The sequence below is a fragment of the Haplochromis burtoni genome, unplaced genomic scaffold (genome assembly GCF_018398535.1).
Source record: "Haplochromis burtoni strain Fernald_Lab_line unplaced genomic scaffold, NCSU_Asbu1 Contig_575, whole genome shotgun sequence".
NCBI lineage: Eukaryota > Metazoa > Chordata > Actinopteri > Cichliformes > Cichlidae > Haplochromis > Haplochromis burtoni.
The window spans coordinates 5,767-31,302 of record NW_024582936.1 but is presented as its reverse complement, the minus strand read 5'-3'; the positions used below and the strand labels follow the sequence as shown (position 1 = coordinate 31,302).

Sequence of the window (25,536 nt, the reverse complement as noted above, 5' to 3'; positions counted from 1 at the left end):
CGGGCCCTGTTTCAGGAAGCCGGTTTAGTGGAAAAACTGAGTAAGTATACCCTGAGTTAACGAAAACGCTGGTTTTTCGGTTTCACAAAGCGAGTTCAGCTGCAGCCTGAGTGAGTCACTATGACGACACACGCCGTGAAGCTAACCTGCCCCCTAGCAGGTTTACCACAACTAACCCTGACTGACCCCGCCCCTTTGTCGGAAACCTGACAGTAGGAAGTGTCAGACATGGCGTGTCCCTTCCGTGAAGAGCCGGTAGATCGTGAAGCCCAAATTCTCCGCAGAGCTCTCCGCCGGGAGAGAGTGATCAGATCGCGTTTGGACATTTTATCATTTCCTGATGAGTTTCTGTGTGAACGTTACCGTTTCTCAGCACAATCTATAAGTTATTTGAATAACATCCTCAGGCCATATATTACGCATGTGACATCGCGGACATCCTCTCAGTTCTGTACATATTATTTGTATTGCACTTCGGTTTTTTGCAAACGGGAGCTTTCTGTATAATATTGGTGACGCTGAGCACGTTTCCAAGGCTACCGTCTGTCGGGCAGTCAGGAATGTTACAGTTGCACTGAAACGTCTCCTGTACTCGTTTGTGGTGTTCCCCGGTCACAGACCCACAAGATTTATCAAAGAGGGATGCCACAAAATTGCAGGTATCAGGATGAACAAAACTTAATTCATGATGTGGTGATACTTGAACTACTACTTAAATTTTACATTTATTTTCAGGGTTCCCAGGCGTGATTGGCTGTATAGATGGCACTCACATTCCAATCATTGCTCCTTCAGTAAATGAAGGAGACTATGTGAACAGGAAGTCTTTCCACAGCATTAATGTACAGGTACATAGTTCCCTGTAGCATTTCAAACTAACAAATTATTTCATTATAGTAATGGATGCTAATTTGTGTTCTCTGCACTGTGAAGATCATATGTGATGCTGCCAACATTATCACAAATGTGGAAGCCAAGTGGCCAGGCTCTGTCCATGACTCACAAATATTCCGTGAATGTACACTGAGCACAAAATTTGGACATGGTGAGTTGAGAATACTTTAAAATATATAAAGACCAATTGCTTCAGGGACATTTGAACTGAAGTGTATCCTTCTGTCTTAGGAGAGTTCACTGGCTACTTGCTTGGTGATAGGGGGTATCCATGTTTACCCTATTTGCTTACCCCTTACCCTGACCCTGAACCGGGCCCACAGCAGCGATATAATCTGGCTAATTGCAGGACAAGAGCCAGAATTGAAATGACTATCGGAATGCTTAAGGCCCGGTTCCAGTGCCTGCAAGGACTCAGGGTCACCCCAGAAAGGGCATGTGACATTATTGTGGCATGTGTGATTCTTCACAACATTGCCACAATTAGAGGAGAACACTGTCCTTCTGAACCAAACATCAGCAGTGATCCAAACCATGAACATCCTGACCCTCCCACGGACATACAAGATGGAAGTGCAGTCAGAGACACCATATGTCACAATCATTTCTTTTGACCCATCACCTCAACATGTTGAAAGAAGAATAAACAGATTTTATGTTCAACTGGCTTTATTGGTCGCCTGTGTTTCCTGTACACAAAGTATTAAAAGATGTAAACCTCATAAAGTGTCTCTGTTGCTTCCTCCTCTGTAACAGCTGTCAATGTTTCTTCATTATTTTCCTGTAGTAAAGAAATAAACAACATTGCTGTTCTACTGTAAACTCATATAATCTGTGGAGTATTACTCACAACTGCATGTTGGTCTGGCTCAACAGGAGGCTGCACCAGATGCAGTACACCACCACCATCAACTGATAGAATATGAGGTTTATACAGGTCACTTATAACTTACAAGGGACCAAATGGCAATTAACAAACATACCAATCACCTTACACTTCATTGTCATTATGCTCTCAAAGACAACCAAGACTGAGGGAAGGCAAAATCAGTAGGAAAATGACTTCACTACAAAATAATCCATTATGGTAAAGAGTTTATCAAATGAATGAGTAGCACTGCAAAGGTGACTGTGAAGAAAGGATGTATGCACATCATGTATTATTTTGAATTTACCCCCTATGTAGGCACTTGTGTCTTGCGGGGTTATTGACTCAGAGGATGTCCCCGCAGAGATGCCTTCGGCCACAGGGCGCCCACTGTTTTGGCTGAGGGCCAACTGCTCAGCCTCTGTGAGTGGTGGTGGTGGAGGACCCCCACCTGTTTTTCGGGCCTCCGCTTTTTTTTCTGTTGGCTATAACGGGTCACATTTGAGCATACAGAGTAAGCAAATATGTACTTGTAATGTGCTCAGATAATTTCAATAAGTGCTTACAGAAAGAAATTAATGTAGCCTCTAACTGCAATTGATTTACATCGGACAAACAGACCAAGCACTATGGCTCATAATACAATTACACCTCACCTGTTTGGACTATATTTTTATATTTCATTTTTACTTGCTGCCAGGAACGTTTGGGGCCTGTTGGGTTGCACCTGCGCTCACATCACATCACAAAATAAAATGTATAAAATAACAAATAAAATAACATATGATAAAATAAGCCGGTTTGGAAAACTCAGAGTGAAAAACGACACTCACGGTTGAGTAACCCCGAACTGTCCAACTCGGAATATTCGGTTTCAGAAAGGCTGATAACAATTAGTTCAGTCAACGCGGAGTCGCGCTAACCCCAAGTGAAGCGCGCGGACGAGGATACATAAAGCCCTGATAAGCGGAGCACAGATTAAGCGAGTCACCATGGAGACGGAGGGAAAGAAGGCGCGGTCAATGTATCTTACAGCGCTTGAGGCCGAAATTCTGATGGCAGCATATGCCGATAACATGCAAATTCCGCGGAAAAAAAGTAACACAGCCTCAGCTGCGAAAGAAAGGAAGCATGCATGGCAAAACATAGCCGACAGAGTCAATGCGTGAGTGTTAATTTAAACATTGATCTAGGGATTTCCACCCATTTAACACGTTATTTTATTATATTTTATTTTTATTTCATACATTTTATTTTGTGATGTGATGTGAGCGCAGGTGCAACCCAACAGGCCCCAAACGTTCCTGGCAGCAAGTAAAAATGAAATATAAAAATATAGTCCAAACAGGTGAGGTGTAATTGTATTATGAGCCATAGTGCTTGGTCTGTTTGTCCGATGTAAATCAATTGCAGTTAGAGGCTACATTAATTTCCCCTCTGTAAGCACTTATTGAAATTATCTGAGCACATTACAAGTACATATTTGCTTACTCTGTGTGCTCAAATGTGACCCGTTATAGCCAACAGAAAAAAAGCGGAGGCCCGAAAAACAGGTGGGGGTCCTCCACCACCACCACTCACAGAGGCTGAGCAGTTGGCTTCCACATTTGTGATAATGTTGGCAGCATCACATATGATCTTCACAGTGCAGAGAACACAAATTAGCATCCATTACTATAATGAAATAATTTGTTAGTTTGAAATGCTACAGGGAACTATGTACCTGTACATTAATGCTGTGGAAAGACTTCCTGTTCACATAGTCTCCTTCATTTACTGAAGGAGCAATGATTGGAATGTGAGTGCCATCTGTACAGCCAATCACGCCTGGGAACCGTGAGAATAAATGTAAAATTTAAGTAGTAGTTCAAGTATCACCACATCATGAATTGAGTTTTGTTCATCCTGCTACCTGCAATTTTGTGGCATCCCTCTTTGATAAATCTTGTGGGTCTGTGACCGGGGAACACCACAAACGAGTACAGGAGACGTTTCAGTGCAACTGTAACAACCTGACTGCCCGACAGACGGTAGCCTTGGAAACGTGCTCAGCGTCACCAATATTATACAGAAAGCTCCCGTTTGCAAAAAACCGAAGTGCGATACAAATAATATGTACAGAACTGAGAGCATGTCCGCGATGTGTCACATGAGCAATATTAGGCCTGAGGATGTTATTCAAATAACTTATAGATTGTGCTGAGAAACGGTAACGTTCACACAGAAAATCATCAGGAAATGATAAAATGTCCAAACGCGCTCTAATCACTCTCTCCCGGCGGAGAGCTCTGCGGAGAATTTGGGCTTCAACATCTACTGGCTCTTCAAGGAAGGGGCACGCCATGTCTGACACTTCCTACAGTCAGGTTTCCGACAAAGGGGCGGAGACAGTCAGGGTTAGTTGTAGTAAACCTGCTAGGGGGCAGGTTAGCTTCACGGAGTGTGTCGTCATAGTAACTCACTCAGAATTAATCTAAACTCGCTTTGTGAAACCGAAAACCCAGAGTTTCCGTTAACTCAGGGTTTACTTACTCAGAGTTTGCACTAAACCGGCTTCCTGAAATAGGGCCCAGGTACCAAAGCTGTACAAATAATGTAAATATGACGGTGTATCACGAAAGACTGATATCAAACTGATAGGTTTACCCGTTCCGCCCCCCCCCCCCCCCCCCCACACACACACACACACACACAAGAACAAAACAAAACAAGAAAACACAAATAGTGAAATAATATCAGCAGATACCGGAAGTATTCAACTGCTTTTAAAAGACTCCAAGAGTCGACTAAGCTGGAGTGGTAAACTGGTAAACCGAATATTGTCTTTAATCGAAAATAAGTAGCCTGAACTCAGTTTTTATCAACAACAAGTTTTCATTCAAAAAGCTGATAAGCTTATTTGAGTTGACTTAAATTAGAAAAAGTGGTGGAATGTAACTAAGTACATTTACCCCATATTGTACTTGAGTAGATTACAACTCATAGGTTGCCTGCTTTACTCGAGCTTTTCAGAATCAGCATACTTTATTAATCCCTAGGGAAATTATGTGGGTTACAGTTGCTCCAGTACAGTAACATTAACAAAAACAGACTGGACTATTTAACAATACAATATAAGGAATAGCACAATATATGCAAATCACCAAATAATAAATATCCAGGGTTGACAGATGTCATTGTAAATAAATATCAAGAAGATAGACATCAACATTACCGAATAAGAAAACAGTGTGTGCAAAAGGCTGTAACTGTTGCAGCGTTTACAGTGTGTTAGATGGAGGAGTTGTAGAGGGAGACAGCCACCGGCAGGAATGATTTCCTGTGTCGTTCAGTGGTGCATTGTGGGTAAAATCTCAGACACCACCTTAAGAGAGTCCAGCTCCGTCCTCACAACATTGCTGTTGTGATCAGTTTATTCAGTCTGTTGGCGTCTGCGACCCTCAGCCTGCTGCCCCAGCATGCAACAGCACAGAGGATAGCGCACAACAGACTCATAGAAAATCCTGAGCGTTGTCCGACAGATGTTGAAGGACCTCAGAGACTCTGGCCCTTCCTGTAGAGAGCCTTTTATTCCTCTCTCTGTTGTTGCTTCACTGTATTTTATATTTTACTTCATCATCTGACAGTTTATGTTACTGTTGGAAGTTTGTATATAAAACATGCAAATAAGTCCCCCAGGTGTGGATATAAGTGCAACTAAAATGATTAATTAGTTCATTTTTGATTTACTTTTTTGTTTCTAGACAAAAACAAAGAATTACATCTTAGGTCACACAAATGCCTGAAAAATGTTAAATAAAACCAGATGAAATGGTCATTGTATTTATTTTATCTCATTATCGAATGATTTTGCAAAGAAACAGACAAAAGGCAGTCTCCCTTCGGCTGAAGGATAAAACAAGATGGTCTGAAAATGCCACGTCAGTGTGTTCCTCCTCCCTCGCACAGAAGCAGTGTGGCAGGTGGTGGTCAGGGCTATGCAGACTGACAAACAGGACGCTGAATGTCACCTCTCGGGTGGGGAGCTAGCCTGATACTGAGTTGATAGCTGAGCTTTCAACAAATCACCACCTGGTGTTGAGGTGGCTCAGGTGGCAGTGAGCATGCCGGACACACCTAGTGCACCCAACAGCATTCTGACAGAGGCAGAGGACCAAAGTTCCCTCTAATGTTTCATGTGTCTGAGCACACAAACTCCCTGAGCGTCCCTTGGACCACTGTGAGCGACAGCAGACGTGTGCACTCTGGACACGCCAGCATCCAATCCATGCAAGTTACATGTTTATTAAAATAATCAAATTACAGCATTTATGTTAGATGACTTTTAATTACCTGATTAGCCCACTGACAATGAGAATTTAAAAAAGATCTTGTCCATGTGCAGCATGTTAACACTATTGGAAGCAAAAATAACTGAAACAATTTTCTTTATCTTTATTTATTTATTGCTCTGACTGTATTATGAGTCTGTGGTCTGGGAGAGAGTCTGTAACTCTGTCTGCAAATACAGTAAATAATGACCAATGTTGGGTAATTAATTATATAGTTACTTCTTCAAAAAAGTAACTGAGTCATGCAAACAACAAAGTGTTTTGCAGCTGTTTACCTAAAAATGCAGCCAAGGCGTTTTTTAAATAAACATTTCAAACTATTTACAGAACAATCAGCTGTTCTGCATCAAATCTGATGCCACACAAATTATTTGTGCCGCTCCAAAAATAATTTCTGTCCACTATGAGATGAAGGAGAACAACAGCCTGATACCTGCAGGCCTGACAGCAGCAGATGTGTCACTGCTGTAACACCTGTAACACTCAGCAGGCGCCTCATTGTTCTGACACAACAACACTACTGACTACACTACACTACACGCTAACTACACACTAACTACACACTAACTACACAAGATTTGCGCTAAACGTCGCAAATCTCTCACATCTCAAACACGCCGTCACTCCTAAAACTTCCCCCTCCCTAAACAACTAACAACTAACATAAGGACGCTGTCATAGCCTGTCAACCACGTTGTTTAGCTGCGTATATACGAATGTGAATCGCATCAGCCAGTCACTCACTGACTAACACTGCAAAACAGAATTGTTAAAGTTTTAATTTCAATTCAGGTTAGATTTGTTTTTGTGCACAAAGCAGATTTTCTGTGTGCAGAAACCGTGCCAGCAGTGAGGGAACATTGCTGAGGATGGATATTGTTGAGGCTGCTGCAACGAGCTGTGACTTTAGGGTGGTTGGTGCCTGTTGGTGGTAATGAGTATGAAGCTGAAGAGGGGTCCTGTCGGGATTCTGTTGGGCTTGGTCAGCCATCAGGTGGTGGCCTCCTGTTCTCACTGGAGCGAATCACGACTGAGTGTGGAGTGGCTGAAATGAGAGTCACCACCTCTAAATCTGTGGCCACGATCCTCAGCCAGAAAAGGATGGAGTGCCCACTCTGCATCAGGGATGAGTTGGTGCCCCAAGTTGAGGAGTGTGTTGTTCACGAGAACGAGAGATGGATGGATTGGGGCCACAGCTGCAGTGATGTGGAGGGAGTCCATCCTGGTGAAGAGTCACTCAAGCTGGGCTCAGAGTAGAGCTGCTGCTCATCCACATTGAAAGCAGCCAGTTCACGTGGTCTGACAGGATGCCTCCTGGCTGAGGGGTTGTGGGCGTGTCAGTGTCAGTGATGTAACTACAATACAAAGCTACAGGAAGCCTAAACTTGGTTTAGAATAATTACATCTGAGACTTTGTTTCATTGTGAGATTATTAAATATGCTAACAACTAAATATAACATTTAAATGTGATCATATTTGTCACGGCTGGGGGCAGTCGTGTGGTGTATTGAAAAAAGGATCCAAAATGCAGGTACTGGCTGGGGTGCGAGTGAGTGTTTATTTACAGCGGTGAGAAGGTGACAAAACAGGAAGAGCAGAGCGGGGAGTAAACAAACCTAAACTGGGAAAACTAAAGAACAAAACTTAAACCAGACACTCACGGGAGGAGGAGCAAAATGCACAAAGAGAGATGGCAGAGAGACGCAGAATGAATACCGGGTAACAGAATAATGCAGACTGACATGGAATTAAACAGACGACACGACAGAGAGCACAGGAAAACACAGGGCTTAAATACACGGGGAGTAATCAGGGAATGGGCCACAGGAGGGAGACACAGCTGGGAGCAATTAGGCTAACGAGACAGGGGAGAGGTAAAACTGAACACACTGACATGAGACATGAACTTTCAGAATAAAACAGGAAACTAACAGACACAGAGAACCAGACAGGACACTGAACTTGACAGGCAGACTCATGAGCAGACACAATAACACCATGGACAGACAGAGAGAACACAGGCAGGCATGAAACAAAAACACTAACACATAGCAAACCTAAACAAAAGACAAAACAGAATAACCGAGAACAAAGAATAATATAAAGAAACACAAAACACCGAGTCCTCAGACTCAGGACCATGACAATATTTAAAATATAATTAAATAACAAAAGCTACAGTGATGACATTGTACTCATTTGCTGTTCAGTAGAACAGGATGTTGGATGATCACCTGATTGTGGATTTGAAAATAAAAGTTTGTTGTTAATTATTATGTTTAAATCATACAGTGTTTATATTAAATGTTGTACCAGAAATCTCTAAAGTTCAACGAGATCAAACATAATGTGATTTAGTTGCATTTAATTAGTGTGTCAGCAAATTTTAAAAAGTTACCACAAATAGTTTTTGAATGTAGTAGAAGCTGAAATGTTTGTCAGAGGGTAAAAGTTCGTCCTGCACAGTCAGAAACTTTGAGCACGATGTCGTTATCTTCAGTAAGCATTACTTCGTTTTTTGAGGCAACGAGTTTGCACAATTTTTTTAAGTTCTGGGAACTAATGAGAGCCTCGGTGCCCCCCCAACCCCACGTAACACTAATAGGTTAGATAGAGCGCAAGCAGCAGTGTGTTTGATGATGAGGTCGGAATGTGCGATCCCACAGACATGCTGTGAAACACGCCTGAATCTTTCCATAGTGCCTGTTTTATTTACAGCCACATTAAAACTACAGAAGCTGAGCCGAGTGCTGACGAGCACATTTACATCCAGCTCTTCAAAATAAAAGCTGAAAGGTCTGTTTTATTGTGGAAAGTAAAAGTCACTGCAATTGGCAGATTGAGGCCCACAGGCAGCAGCTGGTGCTGACGGAGGGGAGGGCTGGTCAGCTGTGTCGTCGTGCAGGAGATCGGGGAAATGAAATACGATCGGCTCATCTGGTGCAGAACCAAAACATGGAGGAGACGATCAGAGAGTCTCAGGACAGGAAGCTGCCCTGAAGCAGAGCTGCTTCAGTCACGTTCAACGTGATGATAAAACCTGATGATGTCAGATCTTCTGACTGTGTCAGCGTGACGGGAACCTCTGGTTTCCATCTAAGTGAAATATGATTGGTCGACTTCCAGTGAGATGCAAATCTGTCATCTGACTTCGAAGCTCGTGTATCAGGTGTTCCTGACAGGTGAGACGGAGAAACTGAGGCGTGTCCTGTGTGCTCGGCCAATCACAGCTCAGTGACGACTGCAGTCAAAGCCGGCTGTTCTCCTTGTTCTCTGGAAATAATGACAGTTGTTCTCAAGTTTCTCTGTCTTTTATTTTGTATGGCACTTCCTGCTGTAACGTCTTCAGCTTATTCAAAATGCTGCTGCCCGTCTCTTCACTATCACACACAGCATCTTCTCATCGTCGGCTTCCTGTTTATCACAGAAGTCCTAACGTTGGCTTATGAACGGTCCTGCTCCTCCATACCTCTCTGATGTTCTTCAGCCTTGTATTCCCTCGCCGGCCCTTAGATCAGCTGACCAGCTGCTTTTGGTTGTCCCGAAAACTAGGCTGGAGCTTGGAGGAGAACTTTTTCAACTGTGTCTCCCAAACTTTGGAATACGTTGCCTTTAAATATGAGACAGGCATCTTCGCTTCCTGTTTTTAAGTCTCTTTTTCCGTTTGGAGCGGTGTGAGCTGATGTGCTCTTTGTTTTGTTTTTGTGCAGCATTTTGTGTTTTTAAATGTGCTCTTTAACTGAAAGCAGGCCTGTGATTACAGGACATTGAAATCCCAGAATGCACTGCAGCTCAGGTCCCGTTTCCGTGACAACACTGCCCACGCAGTCCAAAGGTCGCCTTGTTCGAGGGGAAAAAGTGACAGGTGAGCCTGGTCACGTGACCATCGTTGTGACTGCACCCACAACCCGATAGGCTGGGGCCAGACAGTGATGTTATCTGATAGGCTGTAACCGCGCAGACGGTTGAAAAGGAGAAGGAGAGAAGAAGAGGAAGGCAGAAGTCAAAGAGGAGAAACGGAGGAGCAGGACGAGAGGAGACGAGAGAGGAGGAGGTGATGGAGCGCAGCGTGATCCGTCTGACTCACTGTCAGAAGGAGATCTTCTGCTTCTCTGTGCCGGAGCAGTGCCCGAGCTGCGGGGAGGAGCTGAGGGGGAGCAGACTGCAGGAGGCGCCGGTCAGCCTCCCCTCCCCCTTCACCAATGGGCACAAGACCTCCTGCTGCCTGCTGGTCACACCTGCACACGACAACCTGGACAGGTAACACACACACACAGGTGAAGGTACTCAGGTGTTTACACACAGGTGAGCACACTGCCAGGTACACAGTCAGTGTACCCACAGGAACATGAAGAAGTTTGAACCAGTCATCATACTGGACCAGGTGATACGAGTATAACCAGTGTACCCAGTAGAATTACTAAACCAATCCCACCAGTCCAATCAGTGTACCCAGTCTAACCAGTGTATCCTGCTGTTTGATCCTCAGAGACTTTGATGGGGCGGCTGATCTTCACACCGGCATCTCCAACACCAAAGGTAGGTCTCTGAGGTCAAAGGTCACCTGGTGATCGTGGGCTCAGGTGCGAGCAGACAGGTGGAGGCTTGGTCAGGTGTCGTTTCAGCTTCAGATCAAACGTTCGCAGACAGTCACCATCCTCTCGCAATAGGACGCTACATGATCGCTGACCACGCCCCCGACCTGCCATATCCCTGATTTAATCTAATCAAAGACGTTCAACCACGTCTCAGTTCGGTCACAGCGACAGGAAGGACGAAGCCGAGTGCAGAGCGTCATTGTCAGTCGGCGACTTTACCGACTGACACCAAAATCAAACTTTCAGACACGTTTAAACATTTCATTTATTTATTTCACACTTGGTCAACAGTTCCACAGTTAGTTCTTTCAGACAAACCAACCACACTTTCTATCAGTAAAGCACGCACCAGTGTGAAAAGCAGCAGGAAGAAGAAAATATTCTTATTAAACCCGCCCCCTCTCTACAATCCAACTTTCTATCCGGTTGTTCAGTCTGACGTCACTAGCCGTGTCTGGGTCTAAACTCCGCTGCAGGTCCATATATCAAACGATCACTATGGCATTACTGAGAGTTGAAAAACTGTCTAAAGTCTTTCATCTTTAATAAAATGATCAGCGTTCTGCTCTACCAGGTGTAACAATTGAGTTTAACATCCAGGCATCCATGAAAACGGAATTTATGACATTTAACGGAGTTAGAAGTTAGCAGGGAGTTAGCTCGCTAGCTTCTATCTAAATACAATATAGCATGTCCTGACTGCGGGGTTTTGGAAACAAATTAAAACGTACAGCTCTGCTATCACTTCCAACATAAATGAAGACAGAAAACTAAACAGCAGTGACGTTTGTAGGGTTACTGAAGTTTGGCTAGCTGGTATATAATGATGTGCTACGTGACCGCTAGCGACACAGCTATGTTAGCATAATATAAACAAGCTAACTTTTTTTCCACTGATAAAAGTTAACGTGAGTGTTCTCGGTGGTCAGGAACAAATGTAATCGCATGGCAGGATGCTGTAAAAGGACCAAACTTCAGCCAGGAGAACAACTGAGATAATCCATCCACAATACGAGGTTAGTCATTCATATACTGCTGCATGGGCTGGGCTGTAGTTACATCCTAAGGTTTTAAAAACTGAGCTTAAATAAATGATTAGTGGTAATAAAAGCCGAGGGAGGTCAACAGTGATCACTGACTGTTTTAGGAGCTTTTTGAGATTCAAATAGAAGAAAATACAAAACATTAAACATGTTAACAACACAAAAGCCATATTAAACGCAGACTACTTTAGACCCGGAAGTAGGATTCGTCGTGTCATCACTGAACAACCGATTGCACAGCGGTCGGCACCAAAAAGCATCAAGGAACTAAACCAGGGGCGGAGCGTGGGGGTGGCTTACTGGGCTTAAGCCCTTTTGAAGCCCGGGGTATTTTGGAGTGTAATTTTTTCATAGTTAGATGTCTGGCTGACAACTGTATAAAACAAAAAGTACACACAATATTCGAAGCACATAGTGCACACTGTGGGAATTTACGACTGTGCGTGAATCCCCCCCTGATATTGGTATGATCCAAGCTCAGGCACTAAGCGACTGAGCGAGGGGGCGGGGCAGCTGCTGCCTGTGAGTGCGCTGTTGGAGAGACGGAGCCAGCCATACTAAGGAGAGCTTAAGTTTGACCAGGTACCAAAGCAAATCATTCGTACTGTACAAATAATGTAAATATGACGGTGCATCACGAAAGATTGATATCAAACTGATCACTTGACCCATATTACGTTACTGCTCTTCAAGTGAATCAACAAATGGCGAAATGAAAAGCCGAACAAATGCTATTTTTTTAGAGTCTTAGCTTACGTGTGTTTATTTCATATTTTCAGTTCTTACCCTCCCCGACTAAATCGGTTTCAGTTATGTACTGAAATATAAGAATGGACATTAGAGGCTTCTTTCAAAGAAAAAACTCAGGTAAATGTTATTTTATATATTATGCTTTGTATGTTGTTCAGTATATTTCTATGCAAAACAAGAGGGATTTCAGTACACAGCAGGATATTCACATTTGTAACCAGATATTTACACTTTAGGGAGAAAACATAAAACATTTTTACTGTACAACATCAATTTAGAGTAAACTTTTGTTTTAGATAAATATTGAAATATCTTTTGAATTAGTTAAATGTCAGAATAAAGAGAGACAGAGCTGTCTATTTTTTATCACTTTCATCAAATTAGGAGTACATTACACTAAGTTTATTGTTAATTAATAAGAAACTCCAGACGATTCCATTCTGAGCTGAAGAAGCTTCTGATTGGTTGTAGAGTCCATGTGAGTAATTGGTGGCACAGCTGTGGATGCATATAAGGCAAAACACAGAGCCTGTTTCTGTGACATGGGAACAATCAGAGATGTCAACAAAACACCAGGAACAGAACTGTGGAGCTCCATAAGTGTGGCTCAATTTGAATACAATTTGGTGCCATTTGCAATTAAGAAATACAGATAGTTTCTCTCTTTACTCTTAAAGTTAACAAATATGTTTTTTATATTTATCAATCTAAAAAAAAATAAACATTTAGTCTGATTTGATGTTACAATTAAAAAAGTGTTTTTATCTGAAGAGTTTGTAAATATCAACTGTATATTTGATGATTGTCAGCACAAAGAGAGAGAGAAGAGAGGAGAGAGAATGAGGACAGAACAGAGATGAACAAGAGCAGGTGAGACACACATGTTAGTCAAATGGTTGTTTACCAAAAGTATCACCGTATCATAGGTCCTCATGTATCTCGTACCTAGTGTTTCTTTTTAGGTTTGTTATTTTTCAAATTCTATATTTATTAAGTTATGCAGGCTTGTTTGCACAACAAGGCTAAATAATTATATAAACTTTTCTCAATCTAAATATTGTAGAATTAAAAAATAAGTGTAGTGCAGGTCTATGATGATTTTTAGTGCTGACTATCATCTAGTTCTGATTCTGGTTCTGTCTTGGTTAAGTCCTCAGTAGTCCTGATTTTGAACTGTTGTAGTCCTGTTTTAATTCTGGATCAGTTCTGGGTCTGGTTGAATTGGGGTTTAGTCCTCGTGTCTTGATACAGCCCTGACTTTGTTCTGCCTTGCTGCTTAATTAAAAAACTAGTTTAAGGTGTCCTGCACATGTGATATATATTTTTCCCTATATGAAGTCATTCTTTTTTGAACAAAACTCAAAACAGAGCCTATTAATCTTTCAGTCATTTCTACCCCCCCCAAGGAAAAAAAAATCCCACATCATACTACCCTTTAGGGCTAAGCCCTGGGTGTTTCAAATGTCTGGCTCCGCCTCTGGAACAAACTGACATTAACATTTATCTCCGGTCCTAACAACACATTTACAATCAGAATATACCACCCCACATAGTAACAAGGAGAAAAGATGAGTAAATAAAATAATGGATCCTTTTTCAATGAACTCCAATTTCATATTGAGTTATCGTTTTAGACATGTAACACTTTTTAAAACAATGTAAATTTATACAATTCTTTAAATTGATAATGAAGAGAGTTCCACAGTCGTATACCCCTAACCGTTGGACTCATTAATCTTTGTGTAGTCCTAGCTAGCTGATGCTTAAAATAAAATTTCCTTCTGTCTTCTCCCCCCGAACACGTTAAAAATACTCTTTGTAACTTAAAAGGCAAAATATTAATTTTTAGCCTTAAACGTAATTAATAATGTCCGTAGTTTCACTAAATCTCCTAATTTTAATAATTTAGATTTTATAAATAATTTATTTTTATGTTCTCTAAATTTAACGTTATGAATCATTCATCTCAGACAGATGTGATGTGATCCTCCCACGCAGCGCCTGACAGATTTCAGCTCTGCAGCCAAACAATGATCAATAATCAATGTGATCGATGACCTGTGGCCAGTGATCAGAGTGATCAGCTCCTCCTACCTGTGTGCAGGTGTTGTGTATAACTACACTCGTGGCGGCGTCCGCAGGGATCAGAGCGGCTGGGAGCGCAGCATCAGCGTCCCTCTGGTCCGACCCGACATGTTCCACCTGCTCGCTCAGTGGGACCAGTACCTGGAGCGCTTCTCTGACGGGCCTATGTGGGACCCTGCCTGGCACAGGTAACTCACACCTGACCTTCCTGACAGTTTACCTGAGAGCTGTTTGAAGGCAGGAAGCTTGAACGCGTTCTGTCGTTATGAGCCTCCCTCGCTGTCAGACAGGTTCGAGGTGACCCGCGGTGGTTGCCAGACACAGGCGTGTTTCGCCGCCACGGCGCCTTCACCACCATCACCACCATCACCACCATCACCTGCAGGTGTAGAAATCTGTCGACAGCTTTTCTCTCTGTGTGTCGCAGGTTTGATGAAAACAACCACAACTGCTTCAGCTTCTGCTTGCACTTTGTGAACGGCGTTCTGGCAGCCGAGGGCCGCGGCGCTCTGAGCAGAGACGACTTCACCCACACCTTCATCCTGCCGAGGATGAGGAGGGTGTCCAAATACACCACGCTGTACCGGCACATCCAGAAACACCAGTTCTACAAGGTGGACCGACAGCAGCACGCTCAGGGGGCGGAGCCCAGCAGCTGAGCAGCTGTCATTGGTCACATGTGACGCTTCAGTGTCAGACCTGATGTGCAATGAACTGACCTTCACACACGCACACACACAGACACACAGCTTTGGTTCGTGTCTGTGTGTGTGAGGATTTGAACCTGGGGCTGCTCGTCCTCCACCTGATCTTCTTTAGCTCGTTAGTTGTGTGAATTTTGACCTTTTGTTGTCCCTGAGCCACACCGAGGGTCTCAGAGGAAATTACATCTTTTATTTTATTCTGAAATAAAGTTTCTTAAATCACACTTCCTGCAGCTCTCTGGCGTGGAGCTGCAGGTTTTCACCCTCAGGGGGCAGAATGTGGCGGGATGGTCATCACCATGACCGTGAAAGTACGACCATGCAGCATTTAAAGCGTGGAAGTACTCACATTACTTTGAGTTTTAGTTCATAAAAAGTGATAAAAACATTAGCGTCCACTGTTCACTCTGCGTGGGAAGAAAACTTCTTACAGCGAAACATTAAACTTCAGATCTCAGCGAGCAGCGAGCACGCTGCCACGGGAACGTGACATTCACAGAGAAACCCCCGGATCCTCCCACTGACATGACCGCTGTGGGCAAACCTCCACCCGCCCCACTCCTGCTAAACTGGTGACAATAGATTTAAGAGCTAGCTGAGTGCTGCTGAATCTTTTATTTATTTTTGTACTGTGTTTTACTTGCATCTATTTAAAGAGTGTAAACACAAAACATGATTTTATTTTATATGCTGCAGATAGGTTTAAATGTTAAACAATTAAATTTAGTCAAAACTGTTGCATATATTTAATATTTTGCTTGATGAAAGATTAAAACAAATAAAATAAGTTTTAAAAAGAGACTTTTCATTTGATTACTTGTGATGGATTATGCAAAAAAGAATTGGCGAAAGTCAATTCAATTTTATTTATATAGCGCCAAATCACAACAAAAGTCGCCTCAAGGCGCTTCATAGAGGCATACAGAGAAAAACCCAACAATCATATGACCCCCTATGAGCAAGCACTTTGGCGACAGTGGGAAGGAAAAACTCCCTTTTAACAGGAAGAAACCTCCGGCAGAACCAGGCTCAGGGAGGGGCGGGGCCATCTGCTGCGACTTGGGGTGAGAGAAGGAAGACAGGATAAAGACATGCTGTGGAAGAGAGACAGAGGTTAATAACAGATATGATTCAATGCAGAGAGGTCTGTTAATCACATAGTGAGTGAGAAAGGTGACTGGAAAGGAAAAACTCAATGCATCATGGGAATCCCCCGGCAGCCTACGTCTATTGCAGCATAACTAAGGGAGGATTCAGGGTCACCTGGTCCAGCCCTAACTATATGCTTTAGCAAAAAGGAAAGTTTGAAGCCTATCTTGAAAGTAGAGATAGTGTCTGTCTCCTGAATCCAAACTGGAAGCTGGTTCCACAGAAGAGGGGCCTGAAAACTGAAGGCTCTGCCTCCCATTCTACTTTTAAACTACTTTCAGGTTGTGTATCATGTTTTTAAAAAGTAACTAAGTAATAAAGTAACTAATTATGTTTGAAGATAAATAATCTGTAAAGTAACACAACACATACATAAAGGCGTGTGCTGCTGAACTTGGGGAGCCGCTACAACGAGTCTTCAACCTCAGTCTGCGACTGGGGAGAGTGCCCGCCCTATGGAAGACATCCTGCATCGTCCCGGTCCCCAAAAAGAACCGGCCCAATGAGCTGAATGACTTCCGACCGGTGGCACTGACGTCACATCTTATGAAGACTCTAGAGCGGCTCTTCCTCAACCTCCTCCGACCACAGGTACAACATGCCCAGGACCCACTACAGTTTGCATACAAGGCGGGTGTCGGAGTGGAGGATGCCATCCTGTACCTCCTACACAGAGCCCACTCACACCTGGATGGGGGAAAAGGCACGGTCAGGATCCTGTTTCTTGACTTTTCCAGTGCCTTTAATACCATCCGGCCCTGTATGCTTCAGGAAAAACTGAACAGGATGGAGGTGGACCCCTGCCTGGTGGCTTGGATCTCCGACTACCTCACCGACAGACCACAGTACGTCAGGCTGAAGGACATCACGTCTGACACTGTGGTCAGCAGCACAGGAGCACCACAGGGAACTGTGCTGTCCCCTCTTCTCTTCACCCTGTACACCTCTGACTTCTGCTACAACTCTGAATTATGCCATATTCAGAAGTTTGCAGATGACACGGCCATCATGGGGTGTATCTGGGATGATCAGGAAGAGGAGTACAGAAGTCTGGTGAGGAACTTTGTCGCATGGAGTCACACAAACCACCTGCAACTCAACACCTCAAAGACTAAGGAACTGGTTGTGGACTTCGGGAGGTCCAGAGAAGGTCCACTGCCGGTTCAGATAGAGGGGGGAGGTGGAGGTGGTCAACAAGTACAAGTACCTCGGGCTGTGGGTGGACAATAAACTGGACTGGTCATGCAACACAGAGCACCTGTATAAAAAAGCCCAAAGCCGACTGTACTTCCTCAGGAGGCTGAGGTCTTTTAACATCTGCAGGAAGCTCCTGAGGATGTTTTACCAGTCAGGTGGTTGCTGGAGTACTTTTCTATGCTGTGGTGTGCTGGGGGAGCAGCACAGCAAAGAAGGACTCATGCAGGCTGGAGAAACTGATCAGGAGGGCTAGCTCTGTGGTCGGCATGACCGTCCTGTAAAAAACAGAATCGTCTCGTATTCAGGAGAAAATTATTATGCGTTTGTATTGAGTGAAAAGGAAAACAGTTTGTCCCGACTTCAGCTAGAATGGAAAAAGACACAAAGCTGGAGTTATTCTTGTCTTTCGCTGCACAGCTGCCTCTTCTTCTCTCATTCTCTCCCCTCCCTCTCCTGTTTCTACTTCAATCATGAAACTGATCAGTGATCAGCTGATCGGTTTCTCTCTTGTTTGTTTATCGCCCACTTTGCGCCAGAAAGAGGAAACCAGCGATGTCGCGCTAAACAACAGCAGCACGTAGCTTGATCAGCTGTTGTTAGAATTTATTTAATATTAATTTCTAGTATCAGCTGATGTTTGCTGGAGCCACAGCTGTAAAGCTGCTGGTCATGATGTCGGTTTTTATCTGGTGAGAGGGAAACATGAAGATGAAACCAGGAGATGTCCTTACTGAATCATCAGAGCTGAACAGGTGATGGAGAAACAGGTTTACCTTTTAGGTGACATGAATGAGTTGAAGTTATGAACTGTTTCTGAGAGACAAATAACACCAGGATCCTTTTCTATGTAGCTGACAGCTGGTAACTGTGCAGGGGCGGGTCTAGCAAAGTTTTGCCAGGGGGCCAGGTAGGGCATTAACAGGGGAGGGGGCACAAAGAAATACTTTTCTTTCTTATTCTCATTTAAAATGTCTCGCTTTTGCATAGAACAATTTTCTGGCGGTCTGTGAAAAGAATATTATGAATTAACTTTATTTACCTACTAAATGAAAACACTGCAAACATGACGCATGTTGGAAGGAAACTTCTCTGCTGTGGTAACACCACCAGCTTATATGACGACATGAAGAGCACGAAAAAGAAGAAAAGAAGAAGCAGGGACAGACCCTGGCAAAGAAACTCCAACTGAAAACACTCAAACACTTTCAGCTCTATTTTATTACCGAACACACAGAGACCTTCACATTCCAGCTTTTCAAAAATCCCACTTGCAAAATAACAAAAAAAAAAACTGATTGTGTTGTGATTATTGTGTTAAAAGAGATGCTTTCCACGGGTTCGTACTTCCGGAGGAAGTGGAACCTTCTTGCTGTGCCCGCCGCTCTCCGTCGGAGCGGTTTAAGCGGCGCACCGCGGTGACAGCTCGGAGCAGTTGTTGAAGGTCCGCGGGGAAGATGAGCACCAAACAGGTGACCTGCAGGTGAGGGTGCGTGCGTGCGCGGGCGTTTGTGTGTCTGTGTGTGTGTGTCTGATCTGTCTAAGTGTCGTCGGGTGTCGCGCTGGTGTGACCCGGATGTCCGCGGACTGTTAGCCTCGTGCTAATGTTTTTAGCTCTTAGCTCCGCACTCGCCTGTCCTCGTCAGCGCGTGTGCCTCTAACTCTAACTGATCGATTAGTAATCAGTGATTCCAGGTGTGTTTAAGTGAAAGCTGAGACTAATCAGCTTCTCCAGGATCGATACTTCTCATTTAAAGTCACGTAAAGAGCTGCAGCTTTAAATCAGAGGGCAGACTCCGCCCCGAGGCTCACCTCGGGGTCACGTGAACGTTCCCTCCTGCGAAAATGAAGGCGGCCGCTGATGGCGTGAAACTGCAATAACAAGCACAGGAACACCGGAAGCTGGTCCGAGTCTGAGCGCTCTCAGGTAGTTGGTAGGTTACAGGGGGTGGGAGGGAAACAAACTGTCAAACAGCCAATCAGAAGCCGCTGAGACTGGAACTGCAGTTCCCCTGGTGTCCAGCAGGGGCAGCAGTGACTCACTCCCCAAAGACTGACATGTTAAAACTTTACAGCAGAAATAAACATGTTTACAGCCTAACACACAAACTGTTCTGGCCTCTAGAGATAATTTCCCCCTTTGTAACACCTGTATTAAACTTTTGTTACAGAATAAAGAGGACGTAAAAGAGTGGGATGAGAAGGAAAAGTGTCACTGTATGCAGATGACGCACTTTTCAATACTGGAGAAGGCTTTAACAGTTTATCTGGGGTTCATATCACAAGTCAGAGACAATTATAAGGGCACAGGAGGAGAATGTTTTTAGAACTCACCTGTTTAAACTCAATCAAAGGGGGCGTGGCCTCTGTAAGATCTTTGATTAATCAAAACACAAACAGAATGATGAAAAGATGAAAAATGTAGCACGTGTACAAAACTACAAGTTAAAAACTTTGTTTTGAAAGTTATTTAAATAAAAGTAAAAAATAAAGTCTTATACAAGTCAAAGAGTTTGACACCTCTCCCATCAAATATTCATCCGTCCAACAAAGAGATGTCCTCTCTGTGTCACCCTGGGGTCTGAAACACCTGGGCGGGTAGAATAGGATCCTGATTGGTCAGAATGTGAAGTAAACACACAGTAAACTGAGGTAACAGGTTAAACTGCGAGAGTGATTTCACTAGAGTAGCAGGTCTTGTGGCTCACAGGTGTGCTGCGTTTCAGGTACTTCCTCCACGGCGTGTGCAGGGAAGGCAACCGCTGTCTCTTCTCCCACGACCCGAGTACCAGCAAACCCTCCACCATCTGCAAGTTTTACCAGAGAGGGGCTTGTGCCTACGGAGAGCGCTGCAGGTAAGGCCCTGCCTACCTCTCACCTACGTTTGCATCAATGTGACTCATTTCACTTCCTGTTTGTGCTGCAGGTATGATCATATCAGGCTGTCATCCAGAGGAGGAGGGAGCGGAACTTCAGAGGACCTGACAGGGGGAGGAAGAGGAGGAGGAGGGGCAAGTAGGTCTGGCAGAGGCGGAGCCAAGAAGACGCTGGTGCTGAGAGACAGAGGTGAGGAGATGATGAAACTCTTACAGAGTCACGATAATGATTGCAGGTAACCCCGCCCCCTCTGTGTTTTCTCAGTGCTGGGTGTCGAAGACGTGTTCAGGGGCCCATCAGACAACTCGGGGTCAGAGGTCACAGCAGCAGCGACTGCATCTCCGCATTCATACGTGGATGCCATCAGGGCGGGTCTAGACGCCTCGGCGCAGGAACGAGGTAAGACTTGAGAATCCTCACATTTGATTGGCTCTTATTGGTAGCACGTGAAGATGTTTACCCGTGCTTTCTGCAGCTCCTCCTCCAGGGGGCGGAGCCTACCCGGACCTCCCCCAGCTGTGTCCCTACGCTGCCGGCGGCCGCTGTTTCTATGAGGACAGTTGTACGTATCTCCACGGCGACCTGTGCGAGGTGTGCGGCCTGCAGGTGCTCCACCCCCAGGACCCCGAGCAGAGGAGAGCGCACGAGAAGGTGTGCATGCTCATGGCGTTTCAGTGACCTCTTTGCGTTCGTCAGTGTGAGCGCACACAGATGTGCTGCAGCTGTAAATGATCTCGTGTCTGTCTGCAGATGTGTCTGCTGGCCTTCGAGGCCGACATGGAGAAGGCGTTTGCGGCCCAGCTCAGCAATGACAAGGTGGGTTTGATTTGTTTTGGGATTGGTTGTCTTGGTGACCGGCCTTAATTAGTTACCTGTTGTTCAGGTGTGCTCCATCTGTATGGACGTGGTGGTGCAGAAGGCGAACCCGTCAGAGCGCCGGTTCGGCATCCTGTCCTCCTGCAATCACATCTTCTGTCTGTCCTGCATCCGAAAGTGGCGCTGCACCCGAAACTTCCACAACAAGATCATCAAGTAAGAATCCAACAGGACCGGGTCAGGGGTCAGGCACCAGGGTCAGGGACTGGGTCTCTGTATACTGGGGGGAAACCAAGACTGATGGTGTCTCGTGAGATCTGATTGGGGCTTTACTTTGTTTCACTCTCGTTAGGATCCTCCCCTGAATCAAAGAGCAAATATAATACAAAAGTCTGCTGAATAATAATTTCCTCTCATAAACATTTAAACTTCACCTAAATCATACAGGTAGGTATTTTAAAATAACTACAGATATTAAATAATGACACTCATCTCCAGGCTTTTCCAAAATAAGAAGTTCACTTAAACGTTTGATATGTTCAGCTGGGATACCAAACGATCAAACTACACAAATAATTCTCCAGTTGGAAGTCTTTCTTAAATGTTCTGTAATATCTAAAGACTAACATTAAACATTTCAGAATTCCAATTTTGCCTTGTCTGATTACACTTTTTATACACCTGTCATTCACCACTCAGGTATGTTCTCATATAGGGCTGTTCGATATAACGATACACAGTGGAACAGTTTGACTAAAAATTCAAGTTACGAAGGCGCTTAACGGCAATATTTCAGCCTGTGTTACGGCAAAATACTCACGTAACAAAATCCACTGGCTCTGATTGGCTGAGCCCAGAACGCCTACAATGCCCACAATGCCTTCCGAATCATGTGACAACCCCCTTAGTCCTTGCGCTTCGCTGTTCCACTGGAACGACGTGTTGTTGTTGCAGGTAGCAATTAGCCTATAGCCTATCGTTCACTCAAAAGTCGCGATGGGTGCTTTGACTTACGAAAATTTTCGACTTAGGAAAAACCCTCGGGAACGAATTAATTTCGTAAGTCGGGGTTCCACTGTATATCGGATGACGATATAAAAACATCTATCGTTTCATTTTACGCTATCGTTTGTTTCATGGTGTCGCAAAATAAACTGTTTACGGCAATATTTTCTCATCGTTCTGATGTCGCTGTAGTGGCTATATTCATTTCTTAAAGTTCTCTCTTTCTCTTATATTTAATATAACCACACTACGGACGGACAAGCGCCTGTTTTTATGCGTTGTCGTTAGAAACAACGACGGTAAAACCATCGCATGTCCGCTTGTTTATGTTCCACATAAACCTTTCACAATAAAGCTCAGGACCCTGTTGAGACTTTTCAAAATAAACTGAATCACGTGAAAGACTATGCAGAGCATTGATGGATGAGAAGCAAAAAAGAGCCGTCAGGTGCTAAAAAATAAACCGTAGACTCCAACGTTAGAACAGGCTTTTCCCCGCAGCACGCCGTGTAATAAATACTCACAAAGGAAACGGCGGCCGTTACAACTTATGTCTAAAAATGTATCGTTTCATGCATCGGTTAAAACACTCGACTCCAGCTACAGGACGCGCAGCTGGAAACACTTCACACAAGTCGAGCTGCCCGAGATTCACAGAATTTACAGAAAATGTTACATTTTTGTGATTTATGTCGTCATCAGGATGATGTCTTATATCGGGATATGAGGTTTTGGTCATATCGCACAGCCCTATTCTCATAAGTAAGAAAGTCCTGGATAATCAAATACTGGCTTCAGCTTCATTCTTCACTGTGACTTAAAAACATCTTCATCACATTGAGTCTTCAGAAAACTAAACACAAGAAACACTTTATTTCCATCTCCATTCAGTAATCTGGGACTGACTGGGTCTGGTTGGGCGTGACTGGCTCTGGATGGGTCTGGTTGGGCCTGACTGGGTCTGGCTGGGCGTGACTGGCTCTGGATGGGTCTGGCTGGGCGTGACTGGCTCTGGTTGGGCCTGACTGGGCCTGACTGGGTCTGGTTGAGCCTGACTGGCTCTGGATGGGTCTGGTTGGGCCTGACTGGGTCTGGTTGGTTGTGACTGGCTCTGGATGGGTCTGGTTGGGCCTGACTGGGTCTGGTTGGTTGTGACTGGCTCTGGATGGGTCTGGTTGGGTTTGATGACCTCTCTGTTTCTTTCAGGTCGTGTCCACAGTGTCGGGTCATCTCAGAGTTCGTGATCCCGTCGATGTACTGGGTGGAGGACCAGGATGAGAAAGACCACCTTATAGACCTCTTCAAGTCCGGAGTCGGGTGAGTTGCCTCTCTGTGTCACGCCCACCTGCTCTCAGGCGCTTATGAAGAGGATCCAAAGATCTTCCAGGATGTGCTTTCAGGTGGTGAAAACAAAGGTAGCTAAGGTGTGCTCAGCTTTCATTCATACTCTGTGTGTGTTTGCAGTAAGAAGGCCTGTAAGTACTTTGATCAGGGCCGTGGCTCGTGTCCGTTTGGTGGGAAGTGTTTGTACCTCCACGCCTTCCCGGACGGATCGCGGGCGGAGGCCGAGCGCCCACGGAAGCAGCTGAGCTCGGAGGGGAGTGTGCGGGTCAGTTTGAGTCCTTGTTGTTGTCCATAAGTGGAAGGCTGTTGGGTGTAGTAGTCTCTAAACTCTGTCTCTCTGTTTAGTTCATGAACAGCGTCCGCCTCTGGGACTTCATCGAGGAGCGCGAGCAGCGGTCCGTCCCTCCCCTGCCGTCCCTCACTGATGACATCACAGAACTGAGGGAGCTCTTCATGCAGATGTCGGGGCCGAGCCACGAAGACGAGCCGGAGACCTCGCCCGCCAACGACCTGTAGTCTCCATGAAACCTGTGCCGGGTCCACACCAGATCATGTGATAAGGGGCACGTTGTGTCCGCAGGTTTGATTCCCTGAGACAGGATGGCGCTTAATTTATTGTGTACATGAGTAAATACAGTCTGAAGACCAGCTTCTGTGTGGTGGAGTTATTTTGGTGGTGGAGGGTGGGCATAAAGGTCCCGGAAGGTCCTTAAAACTCAAAACCAGATCTGATATAATAATAATAATAATAATGGACTGGATTTATATAGCGCTTTTCAAGGCACCCAAAGCGCTTTACAATACCACTATTCATTCACTCTCACATTCACACACTGGTGGAGGCAGCTGCAGGTGTAGCCACAGCTGCCCTGGGGCAGACTGACAGAAGCGAGGCTGCCATATCGCGCCATCGGCCCCTCTGGCCAACACCAGTAGGCGGTAGGTGAAGTGTCTTGCCCAAGGACACAACGACCAGGACAGAGAGCCCAGGGATCGAACCGGCGACCTTCCGGTTACAGATGTGCTTCCCAACCCTCTGGCTCGTGTCCTGGTGCACCTCTGATGGCTCCCGCTGTGAGGTCTGTTCTTCAGACTGAGGTGCAGCAGGAGACGAGCTGGCGGTGGAGGTGCTCTCTGAGGTTACCTGCTGCTTTTAAACCTAAACAAGAATCCCTGATGGTGATTTCAAAATCAATTTTAAAACTGGTTTTTACTGTAAAGAGCGCCTTGCCATCACACCGCAGTGCTCTGACAGCCCTCCAGGGGGCAGCAGTAGCAGACTCCATGTTAGTGTGACCCAATCAGAAGTTCGGGGATCAATTCCAGGATGCTCTGCATGATGAAGGTTGTGTTTGGGGTGTAGTTTTATGATAACATGACTGGAAAGGAAAACAATTGAGCTGCTGAAATAAAATGTGGACTTGTGAAAGAATCGTATGAAGCAGTGAAATAAAAACGTGTGAGGTTTGAACTCCTAAATCTGCTCCAGACAAACACAACGGGCCTCTGCCAGCGAAGAAACTCGGACTGGAACCGAACGCTGAAGACTGATGAGCACTGCTGGGTGGCACTGCAAACATTAGTATCAATCTGGTCGTTAATACTGAAGACTTTTATCTTTTAAAGTCAGCTGATTATGGGCAGAGCAGTGTGTCCTGATTTATGACATGAGCTATCAAAACACACTGACCATTAAATCACTGTCACTTTGACTTTTCACAATAAAACACCTCCCAGCCTTTATTTTGGAGGGCTGGGTGTAAACGTGCCTGTTTCTAATGTGCTGCAGGCTGTAAATAAACCACAGAAAGGTTCACATGTTTCTCAGCATGTTTGACCCGTATTTGTTCATTAAGAATGATTTAACAAATATCGAT

General features: G+C 44.7%; 3 protein-coding genes and 1 pseudogene across 3 annotated transcripts; 3 read left to right on the top strand and 1 right to left on the bottom strand.

Moving 5' to 3' along the window:
- The first annotated feature begins 228 nt into the window (after positions 1-228).
- On the top strand, positions 229-1,891 carry LOC121812404 (putative nuclease HARBI1). The gene is made up of 4 exons (XM_042214494.1): positions 229-262; positions 796-848; positions 934-1,045; positions 1,126-1,891. The coding sequence occupies exons 1-4, from the start codon at positions 229-231 to the stop codon at positions 1,506-1,508; spliced, it is 582 nt and encodes a 193-aa protein (XP_042070428.1). The 3' UTR covers positions 1,509-1,891.
- Positions 1,741-4,290, bottom strand: LOC121812403 (annotated as a pseudogene).
- A 5,112-nt stretch (positions 4,291-9,402) lies between these two features.
- On the top strand, positions 9,403-15,842 carry LOC121812405 (MKRN2 opposite strand protein-like). The gene is made up of 4 exons (XM_042214498.1): positions 9,403-10,354; positions 10,584-10,633; positions 14,590-14,758; positions 14,998-15,842. The coding sequence occupies exons 1-4, from the start codon at positions 10,152-10,154 to the stop codon at positions 15,227-15,229; spliced, it is 654 nt and encodes a 217-aa protein (XP_042070432.1). The 5' UTR covers positions 9,403-10,151; the 3' UTR covers positions 15,230-15,842.
- Positions 15,843-18,669: 2,827 nt separating this feature from the next.
- mkrn2 (makorin, ring finger protein, 2) lies at positions 18,670-24,307 on the top strand. The gene is made up of 10 exons (XM_005948143.3): positions 18,670-19,100; positions 20,344-20,472; positions 20,544-20,683; positions 20,759-20,893; positions 20,970-21,145; positions 21,245-21,310; positions 21,378-21,526; positions 23,522-23,632; positions 23,780-23,924; positions 24,005-24,307. Exons 1-10 carry the CDS (start codon positions 19,075-19,077, stop codon positions 24,173-24,175), a joined length of 1,248 nt encoding a protein of 415 aa, XP_005948205.1. The 5' UTR covers positions 18,670-19,074; the 3' UTR covers positions 24,176-24,307.
- The last annotated feature ends 1,229 nt before the right edge of the window (positions 24,308-25,536 follow it).

Excerpts from the sequence above, each read along its gene's own strand:
- LOC121812404 (XM_042214494.1), top strand. The coding sequence starts at position 229 with ATGGCGTGTCCCTTCCGTGAAGAGCCGGTAGATC. Across the intron at positions 263-795 it reads CCGTGAAGAGCCGGTAGATC|TAAATGAAGGAGACTATGTG; the intron begins GTGAAGCCCAAA and ends TTGCTCCTTCAG. Across the intron at positions 849-933 it reads TCCACAGCATTAATGTACAG|ATCATATGTGATGCTGCCAA; the intron begins GTACATAGTTCC and ends TGCACTGTGAAG.
- LOC121812405 (XM_042214498.1), top strand. The coding sequence starts at position 10,152 with ATGGAGCGCAGCGTGATCCGTCTGACTCACTGTCAGAAGGAGATCTTC. Across the intron at positions 10,634-14,589 it reads CGGCATCTCCAACACCAAAG|GTGTTGTGTATAACTACACT; the intron begins GTAGGTCTCTGA and ends ACCTGTGTGCAG. Across the intron at positions 14,759-14,997 it reads TGGGACCCTGCCTGGCACAG|GTTTGATGAAAACAACCACA; the intron begins GTAACTCACACC and ends TGTGTGTCGCAG.
- mkrn2 (XM_005948143.3), top strand. The coding sequence starts at position 19,075 with ATGAGCACCAAACAGGTGACCTGCAG. Across the intron at positions 19,101-20,343 it reads ACCAAACAGGTGACCTGCAG|GTACTTCCTCCACGGCGTGT; the intron begins GTGAGGGTGCGT and ends GCTGCGTTTCAG. Across the intron at positions 20,473-20,543 it reads GCCTACGGAGAGCGCTGCAG|GTATGATCATATCAGGCTGT; the intron begins GTAAGGCCCTGC and ends TTTGTGCTGCAG.